Below are 15,088 nucleotides of genomic sequence, written 5' to 3'. Positions count from 1 at the left end.
CCACATTGATCACCTCTAAACCGGTCAAAATAGGTTGATTTGTTTGTGAGTTATTGTTGACAGATTAAAACAGAAAAAAGTAGTTTTTCGGAATTACTTCGTCAAATACCGCCAACTGCGTGAAAATCAGTTAATTCATTCAAAAGTTATTGCCATATGAAAATTAATAAAATAGGGTTTTTTTTTTTACTTTTAGCAGACTTTTTTAAAACATGCAACAGCTAAATCTTTGAGCTCGTAGAGTTCAAAATTACACATTATATATAAATTATATTTTTGAGATCGAAGATCTCAAAATCGTCATAAGTACAATTTGAGGTTGGAATTACTGGAGAGTTGCAGGGATTACAAACCAATCTTCAAAATCATGGAAAGAAACTGAGCATCTTGAAGGTCCCTAAGTCGTATTGGTTCAGGAAAACCACAGCAGTTAATTAATTACACAACAGGGCTATGTGAGTGAGAAGTTTTTCATATAATGTGTGTTAGTGTCTGTTTTTTTATTGACAGTGTGGAATAAATATAATTATTACATTTAACACCTACGAGTCATTTGGCAATGTAAAATTATTGAATTGTGTCAGAACTGTTGGATTATATTATACCTGAGCATCAGCTGGTTTGAAATCTCTCACATACTTATCAACATAACTGAGAAGTATAGGTGTAACATATGACTCAATGTTAAACATCTTTATCTACAATGACTATCGTTTTATGCTGCTCTGAAACAAGGAAAAAATTATTAAAGTTTACATCACACCAATATAAAATTTATTGCATTAAATTTAATAACAAACTTTATAATACATTAAGATACATTTCGCACAGGTTCGTTTTATTTAGCCGTCACAGATGGATTGAAGTACTTAAGATCACTAGATTCCAGTCAAATCTATTTTATCTTTTAAATGTTTATTTAAAGTTTAGGTTTCACACAAAAACATCAGGAAAATTCAATTAAACAGAAATTAAAAGAAATTATATTATGGAAAAAATATGCCTAACACTAAAGGTATATTATAAATAAAAACACTACTAATGGCCCCAGTTACTAAAAATAATAACAATAACAAAACGACAACATGTAATCCCAAATAATAAGTATATATATGAAAAACGACTATAGGTATGATACGTACCTGATTGTATTTGATTATTTACACTATACAGACTAATCATTTCATTTTTATTTTTAGTTTTTTTTCACAACCTTATAGTTTAGAAATTAAAAGATTATAAAAATGTTGGAATAGGTACTGAAAGCTGAAATGAAAATAAAAGTTAAACTATTATATTGTAAATACAATTTTTTTTTTCTCAATTAACAGGACCGTCAGAGTTCAAGCCCATAAACTATACAGCCATTAGAAAAAACTAAAACCATAAAACTGACTACCTTCTTCATAGTTTATTGCTTGACCATGGACGCTAGTCTGTTGACAGGATATGATCTATCAACGGATTTAGGGTATATTCCGATATGCACTGCGAGCACTACACAGTGCCATCACTGTAGAAAAATTCATTCCGTTATGGACTGCCAGTATACTGCCGCAGTACCCTAGTGATATATATATGACGTCATAAATCGCCACAATAGTCTTCTGTGAGCACTGGCGTTTTCGAGGTAAGGTACTCGCAGTACTTTGATCACGTGATCAGTAAAAACCACTCGAGTGCCTAACGTTTTATAAACAATACCTACAGTTTAATCCCAAATATTTTTAATTTGACATTACCCCAACAACAGTTATTTTTTAATGAACTAGAAAACTTTAATACACTCATTTGAATGCTGCGGGCTTGCGTTCCGTTTTAAACAGTAACCAGTATAACTGGATATAAAGGAACGGCTTCACAGTATACAAAATTGACGTCAGACTGTACAGTGGTCGCAGTGCATATCGGAATATACCCTTAATCTGTACCGCCAATCGCCACTTGTAAGTTACCAAAGGACTGACAGATATACAATATAGTATTTAAAAGAAAATATAAGATACAACGAGCATGCGCCTGCGACTTTGCCTGCGTATATGTCTATATATTTTTCCAATTAGCTTTTTTTATCGAAGAGGAGGTCAAACGTGCGTACGGGTCACCTGATGTTAAGTGATCACTGCTACCCACGTTATTTTGCAACACCAGAGGAATCACAGGAGCGTTACCGAACTTCAAGGAAGAAAGTTCCTTGTAAACCGCACTATGGAGGACCGCGACACATCCAGATGGTGAGGATGATGTCCTTATTTGGAGCGTGCCGTGCAAAGGTAGAATCGGCGGCAGGAATCAGGTGAAACAGTTCTTAGGAACACTCCCGTGATTTATACCTACTGATAAATAAAGCAATTCGAGGGTAATTATTCCCCAAACATTCCAAAATATTCAAAAATGCACTATTGCAATATTATTCAAATGTTCACTTCTGCCGGCACTCCCGGAGTGCAACCCGTATTTTTTTAAATGGTAATCGCGCAAACTTAAGTCTTCCACGGCTTAAATTGGAGAAGGTTTATTTGACCCCATTCAGCGTACTATCAAAAGACTGAAGTTTCTTCCGGTACTGGTCGACGATTTCCCGAGAGACGGGCATGCCGTGTTTACGGCATCACTCGTCGCCTGCAAAGCATTGTATGTTGGAGGTGTCCAACATATTCTTCACATGCAGAAGAAGCAGGCTAAGAGATAGCACACAGCCTTGGGGCACTCCAGCGTTTACGGACTTCGACAACGGCCTGTATGCTGCACCCAGTGAGCCCAAATCATAGAAGTTTTGAGTGAAGCACCTTGTGCCATATCCGATCGAAGGCCTTCGCTATATCCAGGCTAACTACCAGGCCTTCTGCCTTGCTTTCGTGGTAGGTATACCAGAAGATCGCCTGACCATGGAAAATTTTTGGAGCAGGGAGATATAGCAATAGGCGTGTACTTTGCCAGATCCGAACTATCTCTTTAGTTTTTGATCGGGAGGACTGACTTCCATGAGTCAGGGATTGAGTATGAGTGCCGGAATGAACGCGTTAGCCTCTGCGTCAAGACAGGAGCACACGTTCTAAGAACGATAGGAGAAATGCCATCCGACCCGGTCGATTTCTTTACGTCCAACGAAAACAGAGCTCGCCAAACACTTTTCATGCGTCAACTTGACATCCTGAATCCATAACATAATGGATATAATCTGTTAATAATACAAGATTGATATTAATAGCTATTTTCTCCATCTAGCCAAGAAAGTAGGCGGTCCGAGGTTAGAGTCTCCTTCCTAGGCTAGAAATTAGTCCCCGGCCGGCATCGCTGGAGAAGCTTTTGAGCCACCAAGTACCAGCATAGAGGAGGCTTTTTGTCGGTAGGATGTATAGGTAAGACACCGGCGCCAGGCATATGGGCCCTGTTTCAGGAAATAAATATTTAAATGTATTTTCCTCCTCTCGAAAAATATTAGAGTTAAAATGGAAAGCATTACAATTGAACGTTGTAGTTCCGTCGTAGTGTCTCAAATAAAATGTACTCCGTGACAACTTCTTGAAGTTTGGAAATTTTGGAGGAAAGGTTAACAGGCTTATCTTCAGTGTTTTTAAAACATTAGGTACTGAATTTGCATTATTTGCAACGCAGTTCACAAGTTTTGCACAAGACCTAAATAGTAATATATTCTCTGTGAATACTTATTAGGTACCTACTGAATCTGAATTCTGAATCGATAACAAGGTTATACTGAAGGTTGTACTTGTATATTTGAACTTGTGGCTTTGTTTGGGCGGTCAGTGTTCACACTTAGTGGATTTGATAAGGTGCGAAAAAGATGATTACAGGAGAATCTAAGGTTCGTATTTGAAACTTTAGTATAAAAGTAGCAATGTACAGTACCTCAAATTTGTGTGTCTTTAAAATTAACATATTTGAGACTGTTGTTAGGGCATTTTGAAAATTTTTGTGAAGATATAAATATACTTGATGATAGATCAACCGAAATAGATACGCAAAAATATGAAAAACGATTATAATAATTACATACTGTCGCTGCCTTGCGCTTTTTTTGCAGTTTAATATGACATGGGTACCTTCTTACAATAATATCATGCACGGGCCTCGAAAAAGGCCGGGAATGCCACTATAGTTCCACTTCCTATGGCGTTGCAAGATGTAGAAAATATGTGCAGTGGTGATCATTTACTATCAGGTGCCCGAAATACGTGCGTTTTTGAGTAAAAAAAGAAAAAAGTAATATAAAATTTGTTCTTCTGTCTGCCTATGGTTTCTATAATATTAACAAGAATTAATTTTTGCCAGCAAGTTTGGAGTTATTCAAATCACTTTAAATAATTACTTGATTTAAGTATAGGTAGAAAATATAAAGGGTAAAAAAACTTAATTTGCTTAATTATCTTATATCTTTAAAAGAGAAATTCTTGTAAGTATATATATAATCAGAACCTCGGAAATGGTTCCAATAATTTTTCATAAAATTGAGTATACAGGGGATTTCGGGGTGATGAATCAATCTAGAATTATAATTAGAAACAGCAAAAGTAACATTAGAATACAATGGTAAATTTCCCCACTATAGACTATAATAGCTCATATGGTACATTAGATTTTTTTTAGATTTGAAATTTCTTTATTATCATAATTATTACAGTTGTATGTTTCCAGTGCACATTAAAACCTAGAAATGCCAGAAGTAACACACTTTTCAACAGATATCACCTGTATTACAAAAACTTTTTACAAGAAATTAAAATTAAAAATACTTAATTTATGTATACTTCATTATTATAAATAACAAACTTTTAACTTAATTAAATATATACTTCAGTAATAGTTGTCATTGCATATTAAGTAATTAAAAAAATAGAGCCTGTGAGAGAAACATTTAAGAAATTCATTTGGCACTAAATTTTCACTTAAAGTATTTAACATTCTTCAAAAAAAATTTAGTTACTAAAGGCAACCAATGTACAAAATATCATATTCAATGTTTAATGTGTCTGAAATATCAAATATTCTATTCTTTGATCATTTATATGTCTAGATAGTCTATAGCAGCTGTGACAATGATGAAATAAATGAGTTTTAAACTAACCTCATGAGTTTTAAAACCCCGAGTGTAAGTCAGAGCCGAGTGAGAGACTTGTCACACACACTAAACTAATATTCCTGACCTGTTTTTATCAGTTGTTTAACAGCAAGAGACTATCATTTAAATTAAATTATGTAAGATTACTATTATGTGTTATATTATACCAGGTATGGCATAATATGTTGATCCAACTGTAGTTCTCAAAAAATGATTATAGATCTTTTTATAAGACTTTTAGCCTTTTATTAACCAAAAGATCAGTTTTAATAGGAAACTCATTAATCAAGCATGGAAGTAACAAGGCAAGTTGGACCATCAAACCAAGGAGATGCTACATCACCACCAGCAGAAGCACATGTCTATAGCACAAGACATTTTACAAATTCAAATAGAGGAAAAAAACCTAAAGACAACCTTTCTGTAGCTGATACATTGAAAGTTTATGTCACAGGTAATTCACATAGCAGTAGTAATTAAATTTAATATTTCTCATATTGTTTCTCATAGCCAGGGGCAAAATGGCATGGGTGATAAAGGGAACAATGATGACGTGATTATAATTAGGTATTAAATGTTCGTAAAGGTAGAAAATCATAATATTACTTCTTGCATACATTTGGGTCCGGTTTAATGAATTTTGAGAAATGGGTTTCAAATATGCTTGTGTTTTGCTCAGCAATTGATTGTACATACTGTTTTGATCTGCTAAAAAACTTCAGAACTGAAACTATTTATTATTATAACCAACACAAACACCTTTCCGCACATACTCCCATAACAATTGGGAACTGTAACCCCTAAGTTGTTGATGAGCCTGTCTACCTCGGACAAACAATCCAGTTAGGCAGGTCCAATTTCGCGAAAGGGGTCACTTGTGGAATCTAACTAGGATGGGCAGCATTCTGGCAGCGCTGTAAAATCATCTTGTCCCAAACACCATGAAGACGAATGTTTTCAACCAGTGTGTGTTGCCAGTGATGACTTATGGTACTCCAACATGGTCGCTAACTGCAAATATTACATACCTACACATAAATATTAAAGTTTAACTGTGTATTATAAGAACTAATTACTATAAGATAAACAACAAAACTTATTTAATTACTTAAAGGGCAGAACTAAAATATTACATAAAAATCATAATTTTTTATTGAACAGCAAGTTATAATCTAGTTAATTTTATTCTAATATTATATTATAGTAAGGAAAGAAATAAAAGAGGCAATTATTTTATTTTAATTTATTATAAAGGCAAGGATCAACCTACACAGTATCTCAAATACCAGTATGAAATGAGATTTTTACAATATCATGATTTAATTTAATAATTATAATAATTAAAGCTTTAGTTTATAAGATTACCATACAATACAAATAATATAATAACTAATGAAAAGGTGTTTTTCTCCTATGGAAACCTAGAATCCGACAGTGTGTAAGCCTCCTCCATTTCAGTACCTGCTATCTTTGTCTCCTGTTACCTCAAACTTGTTCTTTCCAATACCAGCCGCAATATTGTCTTTTAGGTGTTTTTGATTTATCAAAGACCTGTTAGGGTCTGTGCAACTTTGATGCCCAAACTGTCCACCTGGCCTGCCTATTTCCATTTTAGTGACAGAGCATGTTGAAGAGTAAACGGAACCCTTATAGATTCATCATGTCTGTGTATCTGTCCGAGTATGTCACAGCCACTTTTTTCCAAAAGTATAAGAACTATACTGTTGAAACTTGGCAAATAGATGTATTCTCTTACCGCATTAACATTTTCACACAACAATAGAAAAAAAAACAATAAACTTTGGGGGTTCCTACTTAGAAGTGAAAATTAAAATTTTATTTCATCAAACCCATCTATGGATAGGTCTATCAAAATTATATTGAGGTTTCTAATATAATTTTTTCTAAACTGAATAGTTTGCGTGACACTGCCAAAATGGTATATTATGTTTTTTTTTTTTTCTTTTTTCTATGGAATAGGAGGACAAACGAGCGTACGGGTCACCTGGTGTTAAGTGATCACCGCCGCCCACATTCTCTTGCAACACCAGAGGAATCACAAGAGCGTTGCCGGCCTTTAAGGAAGGTGTACGCGCTTTTTTTGAAGGTACCCATGTCGTATCGTCCCGGAAACACCGCACAAGGAAGCTCATTCCACAGCTTTGTAGTACGAGGGAGAAAGCTTCTTGAAAACCGCACTGTGGAGGACCGCCACACATCCAGATGGTGGGGATGATATCCTAACTTGTGGCGTGTCGTGATAAGGTGAAATTCGGCGGCAGGAATCAGGTTAAACAGCTCTTCGGAACTTATTTGTTGCTACGGAACAATATGACTTGCATTTTCATTTATTTCATATAGATATAATGCAATCCATACTGTATAGAGGATGGCCTACTTTTTTGCTTTCATCACTTAGAGTTTGCATCATATCCTCAATTTGTGTTGCAGAGCTAACAAGCAGGCAGGGCAATGTTGTTGTCAAATCTTAGCTGGCTTAAAGGCTTATTTTGGATCCAAATACCTTTTTTCTTCCAGTCAAAAAAAACTTAATATTATGTCAACACACACTTGACACTTTTACCAGTGGGAGGATCCTTAGCACAGGATGCCGGCTACATTATGGGTACCACAACGGCGCCTATTACTGTCGAGAAGCATAAATGTTTTTCGGTCGGAAGGGTGCTGTAGCTAGTGAAATTACTTGGCAAATGAGACATTACATTGTATGTCTCAAGGTGACGAGAGCAGTTTGTTGCTCAGAATTTTTGGGTATTTCCTAAGAATCCTGAGTGGCACTGCATTGAAATCGGCAGGGCGCATCAATTACCATCAGCTGAACGTTCTTCTCGTCTCGACCCTTATTTTCATACAAAAAAGTCGCTTCCATAAAAAAACCAAACATTTATCATCATCACTCAATGACGATCATATGGGTCGAAGCCAAACGGTAGGCTGGCATGGAATGGCAGGTCCATTCGTAGCCTACCTAAGCTATTGGTCCCAAGTGCGAATCCTGCTCCAAACATTTATATGATGAATATGAATGTTATTTGCTTCCAAGTCATGGATGTTTATTTGTAGTAATGTATGTTATATTAAGTATATATATAGTTAATATGTTTATTTATAAAGTAACAATATAATTACTTAAGCTTTTTATTCACAGGATTTCCAAGGAATACAAAAATAAGTGATATTAAGAATGCCTTCTCATCATATGGCAAGGTCAAAGTCCCATTTTATGGGCCAATATTTGCTGTAGTGGCTTTTGATGATCCTGAAAAAACAAAAGATGCAATATTACAGTCTCTCAAACATAACATACTAGGAATGCCATTAAAAATTCGTCCATTTCTTAGTAATCAAAATGTAGACGCAAAGAGAAATTCGGAAGCAAGCAAAATCAAAGGTAAGTTTTTAACTGCATTGCAAGTCAATGTTGCTACAACATTTATTATACTGTCACTTATGTAAATATTTTATATTTAATAATCAACTCAATTTCGAAAATTTAAGCTTGAATAATAAGTGTCAAGCCTTATCAGTGTGGTGCGGTTGCAAATGATTGACCAGACATAACTTTTCTCCAGACAAATCTTTTCACTCTTGGTCAGCAAAGTACCTCCTAGTACAATAACTTATAGTGTTATAAAAATTTGGAATTCACTTCAATGTTATTGTTCAAAAAAATTAAACATTTTATGAAGAAAAGAGTTACAATAACACGCCAAACAATTTTTTTTCATTATGTTCTACTTGAAATTTCATACCTACTCAAAATATAAGTTGTGTGCAAGTACAAACCAAAATTTTTGTTGATGTGTAATATTGTGGATCATCCATCCAACAATTAAATCCAACTCTTCATGCCATTGTTTCTTCTTTTATATAGGTGAAGGAATTGAACCTAGTGAACTCAATTTGACTGGAGACTTTAAATCACAGTTGGTCACACTAGTATCTACAGTGATAATCTCAGAGAACAAATTGAATAATCTGTCAAACCTCTATAAAGATCTGGAAAATGTGCTTGGCACATATTGGCAGGGTATGTATTTCCAACATATTCTTGACTTTGAATATTATTCAACATATCACCTGATTTAAATCAACAACATTAATAAAAATATATTTTGTTAATGTACCATCGACAAAATTGTTTCATGACCCACTGCTTATAATTCTCTAAAATTCATAAAAATAGTTAGATTTTATTCGCTATTGTGCATGTCGCACTAAGGGCACTTTGAATAATATGAATAAACATGTGTCATTACTGATCAAAGATCAATACAACTATAACCTTAAAGCTTTTATGATTTGAATTTTCTTCATAATCCTAACTCTTCACTACAAAAAATTGAAAGCAAATGTTTAAAAATAAATTGGCATGATGACTATTAGATGTCAAGGAGTAGTCAAATAGAAAACAATTCCAATAAATATCTTAAATAAGAAAATCATATAATGGCCAGTTTAGCAGAACAAAAAGATCGGATTATAGTGCTCAGTGAGCAAGGCTATGGTATACGGCAAAAAAGTCACGAGACCTTAATGTAATTCGGACCACAGTAAGAACCTGTATCAGGCAGCATGCTGAAGAGTCTTGAAGACAGACGACTATAATCATGAACCTACAAAGAACAGAAATGTAACACCAATATGAAGAACACGTCTTTGCTCCTACCCGGTATTTTGCATTACGTTAAAACTTTTGTCCACAAATAATAAAGAATAATTTGCTTTGCATTACAAATATTATGCTATGAAGGTATTACATTTATCACGGGGAGTGTTCCGAAGAGCTGTTTTGACCTGATTCCTGCCACCGAATTTCACCACCATCTAGATGTGTGGCAGTCCTGCACAGGTTTTCAAGGAACTATCTTCCACGTACTACAAAGCTGTGGAATGAGCTTCCTTGTGCAGTGTTTCCGGAACAATTCCACATGGGTACCTTCAAAATGAGCGAGGAACCTTCCTTAAAGGCCGGCAACGCCCCTGTGAATGCACCAGGTGACCCGTACGTTCGTTTGTCCTCCTTTGCCATAAAAAAGTAACAAAAATAACACTATAAAAATAGTGTTATACATATATGTATATAATTAATATAAACTGTATCATGATCATCAGCTAAAATAGTGTTCCCTCTAATAGTCATATCTATTAAAAGCAAAGTGTGTTTAAATTTCCTGATTTCAAGTTAAATTGTCAAATACAGTTTATACATTGAGCCTTTATTAATATTGAGATGTTCTATTATAGGTTGCAAGGCGATAGCTTTCGGCTCTACTGCAACAGGCCTTGGAATCATAAGTAGCGACGCGGATTGTTTTATCGAACTACCAGAACATTATAAATCTGAAAATAATGTTTATGTGAACAGAGCGAAGAAAATTCTCATGGAGTACCCCAATATATTCACACATATCAAAGCTATTCCACATGCCCATATACCCATAGTGAAGCTCTTCCACATTCCAACAAATACAAACTGTGATCTATCTTTTAAAACTCCCCTGGGCTGCAATAATAGCAAACTGGTTGCTTTTTTGCTTAAAACCGATGAAAGGCTCATACCCGTTATGATAATGATTAAATACTGGGCACATACTCATGAATTGTCCGGCTCTGGGAGGCTCACTAATTACGCGCTTACAATGCTTTTTATATTCTACCTACAACAAGCACCTTCAGTACTCCCATCCGTGGAATTCCTCCAACGCGATTCTGCTAATGAAGTTATAGTAGATGGATGGAATGCAGGTTTCTTGAAGGATGAAAATGCATACAAATCATATAATAATAACACTCTAAATAGTTACGACATGATTGGTGGATTCTTTGACTTCTATGCTAACTTTAACTTCAAGGAAGATGTAGTCTGCCCATTTTTAGGATATACTATAAAAAAAAAACTTTTTATGCATGTTGACGAACTTCCGGATGAAATGTACCGATACAAAAATAATGTTACAGAAAATAACGTGTTGCCATTCAAATACCAGACACCTATATGTATTCAGGATCCATTTCAATTATGCCACAATGTGGCTTCGGTAATTGGGTATAGGAAGGCTGAAGAGATAAAAGCCTTTTTTGTTTTCGCGGCCGAAGCCTATAACGATCAAAAGTCAGTTGACGGGGTGGATTTTTTAAAGTCAGTGCTTCTAAAGAAACCACCGGTCCAACGAAAAAAAAAGTCATTGAATAATAATTATCATATGATTAAGTTCTTTGATGGTGTTTTTGAAAAAATAGAAATCCCTGATTGGATATCAGTAGTCCAAGATTTTGCTTTGGTGTTCTTTGAACAAGTATGTAACATAAAACTAACGAAAACAGTTGTAAATGACACAGTTACTGGTGATGCAGCAACTAGCTCTAAAGATACACAATCGTATAAATATAAGGGGACAATTACCAACGCCTTCTGGAAACAGAAACAATTTAATGAAATCTACAAAAGCTCAGATGACAATGATGTTAAAAAGCAAATCTGTATTACAAAGGAAATTATGAAGACTGATGAACAGTTTAATAATATTGACATGAACGTGAGAATGTGCTATGAAAAGGATTTGAAAACAGCCACGTTCCATTTCCGTTTATTGAGTGGGGACATAGAAGCATTTAAAGAATTTGGAAAGTTTGTTGGGGATATATTGATGGAATGGTTATTAGAAATGTTAAAGCCTCATTTCCGAAAATAGGAAGAGAGTACATCGTCATTATTATAAAAACTTCTACAGACCAACCAAAAATTCAACAGTCAGTGATACCTATGTATCTACCTATATAATTAGCTATGTCGTAATGTTACATTTATGATCTCATACTCTTTAAGTTAGTTTTGGTTTTTGAAAGCTTCAGCAGGAATTTTCTGTTTTTGGCGACATGTATGATTTCTTTCCTGGCGATTCGCCATTATGATGGTGTAGTTGTAGGTATTCAGCATTTTGGTAGAGGCCTTAGTCTCAAGTGATTAGATTCAAAGATAGTCTCGAGATATTCATTCAGGAGATGCTTCTCGAGGCTATTTGTTCTTATCAGGGCAAGGTATATATATATATTAGATAGAGCTAACGGGTAGCTCAGTATTTGTGTAATAATCCTAGAAGTGAGGGTTTTCACTTTAAAAATATATAAAATTGTTTAGATTTCCAAGAGCGACTGAGCGTTGAGCAGGTTATCAACTGTAAAGTAGATCCTGTATATGAAGCCACAACCTGAGAGTCGAACAAAGCATACAAGATTGTATGACGATACGTCACTCAAACGGTTAGCTCAGTTGGTTACAGCACTGGCATGGAACGCCACACAATCCCGCATTGTTCATAAAATTTTGTTTTTCAAATTTTATTTGTGTATTAATCCTAGAAGTGAGGGTTATCACTTTAAAAACATAACAACTTCCTTGGGTATTATTTTTCAACTTCTATATCGTTAAGTGCAGAGCTATTGGATCTTTTGTGACTGAACTTCGGCACTATGAAGTGTTTCAATTTATTACTTTAATTAATTAAGATACCCTTTATTTTTCTACAAATCAACTTAATTTTATAGAATAAGAAAATTACTACATAATATAATTAGCAGATAAGATAAATGATGATTTACGAATGGAAGTCCCTTATTTTTCATTGTTATTTTTGCCCTCTGATTGACTTCTCCTCTGGTTTCTATGTTTAATCTCAATCCTAAATTGACGATCCGAGATTAAAGATGTTTTCGAGTCATGTATGTTTAAGTAAGTACATTGTATTAAATATATCTTTGTCTTGCAACCAATAACACAGGCTATATATGCCTAATTTGGGGTAAGATAATTTGCGTAAAATGTGTGTCAATATTATTATTATTAATGAATTTCTTCCTTCAATAACGTTTTGATTACCAAACGTTATTGAAAGAAGTTAAGTACGTAAGTTAGAAAGTTATCACATATAAGTGTGAAAGTTATCACGTATTTATTCGTAAAATTAGCTTGGTATGTCTTTTATTACGTATCAAAATCCATAAGTCTTAAATCCTACCGCGTTTGTGCATTGACTACTTTGAAATACTTATTATAATATGCACTGGTTTCTTAAAATGCACATACAAACTTTGTGTCAGCGTAAATCTTTTTTTAATATCTGTGCAAAATACTTCAAAGTGCTCTCTGAGTGTTCAATCAATGTCGTCATGACTCACATCACTAGGGCAAAGGGACATTCTACTAATTGGGTGTATAGAGTGGGGGACTTAGTGCCACAAATTGCACCCTTGTTAGGAACTATCTTCCATTTGTGAACTATGTACTAAACCTTTTATGATTTCTTTTTTTTTTGTAAAGAATAGTGTTTATACTTTTTTTGTCTTAATAAAGTTTTTGAATAAAGCTGTTTTTCAATTGTTAGAATTGTTTCCACAACTGTATAAATAGTGATGCTTCTTCCAATATGAACCCAGCTATATACCGCTCAATCTGCTTACTAACACCTCCCTACGATTTAGCACGTACAGTCGAAATAATAATTCGAGATCAAAAATCTAAGCAATCAAGGAAGAAAGTGCTTTGGAAAAGGCACTGTAAGGGAATGCATGACATCCTGATGGTGGAGATGATATCTTAATTTGTGGCGAATTGTGCGAAAGTGCAATTCGGCGACAGGAATCAGGTCAAGCAGTTATTCGGAAAACTCCCAGCAATGCCAAATGATCTAGCCGTTAACAGAGCACTGGATCCCCGACAATTGGAGCAGCTATGCGTTGCATGCGGTCAATAGGTTCTAGCTGATACTCTGGTGCGTCCGACCAGAGATGACAATAATACAGGCAGTATCTGATGTTCCTGCGCTTTTGGAGAGCGCTAGAATCTAGGTCAGTTTGAAGTATTACCGTGATCTATTAATGACCCCCAGCTTCTTTGAAGCCAATTGGGCTTCCTTGATACCTTCTAGATAACCTGTAGACATGACCAGACGTGGTCTTCAAAATCTACTCGCAGCCAGAGAGTACACCCTACCCCACCTACCCCTTGAAATTGCCGAAACGTTGACAGCAGATATCCTCCCCAAGGAACACACATACCCATATTATTATTCACGCTGGTTTTTTGTGCGAGTGAGGTATTTAATCCGAACGAGCCTGGTCCGATCGTACTGTCGTCATAGTACGACAGCATGACTCTGCCACATCAAAAAACCCTTTTAGTCACTCACAAAACAGTAGTTTCGTATGTTTAATCGTAAAAAAAAATACTTACTAGAAGTTCATTAAATTTATAATTATAATAACACAAAAATAGTTGTATCCTATCCTTTGGTAGGTATTTGTTAATCGTTGCTAAATAAGTGTAAAAAAGTATCGATAAACTATAAATGTGAGGTATTCTCTATTAAAGACTTATTTTTTTCGTCATTTGAATGTTCACCACTTCAGTCATCACTCATCAGCGAAAAGTGTATCGCGAGTCTTCTGGGCGAATAGATTATGTGTTTGCCTTCCGGGCTAAAATGGCCACTTCCTAAAGGGTCTTTCAACAAGAACTTTGTTTTCGAAAATTAATATAATATATATAGTTCATCTTTATGTTCTAAACGTACTGTCTCATAATCTGACGATTATCTAGGGGGATTCGCCTGATCTGACAAAAAAATATTGTAAAAGCGGTTCACCCTAAAGGCCATCCCTGCAATGTCCCGCTAATTCCATTCCTGGGTGCTTAAAATTGTACTTATGACATTTTTGAGCTCAAAATATAATTTATGTGATGTTTGAGCTTGCTGAGTGAAAAGAAATAATATTTCTATGCATTTGAGCTCTCCCAGCTCGAAAGTCTGATAGAACACTATTTTTGGAATTTTCAAACCGCAATAACTTTTGAATGGATCAAGCAATTTTCACGCGGTTGGCGGCATTCGACGCAGTTTTATCATCCTCATAAGTATTCTCTTTAGCACGCCGTTTAGTAGATTCCGATCCGTTTAGTCGTTATAAGTTATAAGCGAGTCACATACA

General features: G+C 35.0%; 2 protein-coding genes across 3 annotated transcripts in view; one reads left to right on the top strand and one right to left on the bottom strand.

Annotated features, from left to right (window-relative positions):
- The window catches only part of LOC126978332 (uncharacterized), a 109,550-nt gene extending 107,964 nt beyond the window's left edge, over positions 1-1,586 (bottom strand). The window contains exons 1-3 of the mRNA XM_050827066.1: positions 1,400-1,586; positions 1,143-1,266; positions 606-725 (exon numbers count right to left, since the gene is read on the bottom strand). Of these exons, the coding sequence (XP_050683023.1) occupies positions 606-692 (87 nt within the window). The 5' untranslated portion in view covers positions 693-725; positions 1,143-1,266; positions 1,400-1,586. The remainder of the gene's footprint in view (positions 1-605; positions 726-1,142; positions 1,267-1,399) is intronic.
- A 2,012-nt stretch (positions 1,587-3,598) lies between these two features.
- On the top strand, positions 3,599-13,466 carry LOC126978339 (speckle targeted PIP5K1A-regulated poly(A) polymerase-like). Of its 2 annotated transcripts, none has more exons than XM_050827083.1 (5): positions 3,599-3,826; positions 5,354-5,534; positions 8,250-8,492; positions 8,976-9,131; positions 10,349-13,466. In XM_050827083.1, exons 2-5 carry the CDS (start codon positions 5,372-5,374, stop codon positions 11,794-11,796), a joined length of 2,010 nt encoding a protein of 669 aa, XP_050683040.1. In that variant the 5' UTR covers positions 3,599-3,826; positions 5,354-5,371; the 3' UTR covers positions 11,797-13,466. The 2 variants fall into 2 exon arrangements, with proteins under 2 accessions (XP_050683040.1, XP_050683039.1); XM_050827082.1 differs by having other exon boundaries at positions 5,345-5,534.
- The last annotated feature ends 1,622 nt before the right edge of the window (positions 13,467-15,088 follow it).

The sequence above is a fragment of the Leptidea sinapis genome, chromosome Z (genome assembly GCF_905404315.1).
Source record: "Leptidea sinapis chromosome Z, ilLepSina1.1, whole genome shotgun sequence".
NCBI classification, from domain to species: Eukaryota; Metazoa; Arthropoda; class Insecta; order Lepidoptera; family Pieridae; genus Leptidea; species Leptidea sinapis.
The sequence above is the reverse complement of the archived record's forward strand: the minus strand, read 5'-3'. Positions and strand labels throughout refer to the sequence as shown.

Bases quoted from the DNA above. Each gene is read 5' to 3' on its own strand.
- LOC126978339 (XM_050827083.1), top strand. From the start codon at position 5,372: ATGGAAGTAACAAGGCAAGTTGGACCATCAAACCAAGGAGATGCTACA. The intron at 5,535-8,249 runs GTAATTCACATA...TTTTATTCACAG, and splicing joins ATTGAAAGTTTATGTCACAG to GATTTCCAAGGAATACAAAA. The intron at 8,493-8,975 runs GTAAGTTTTTAA...TCTTTTATATAG, and splicing joins GGAAGCAAGCAAAATCAAAG to GTGAAGGAATTGAACCTAGT.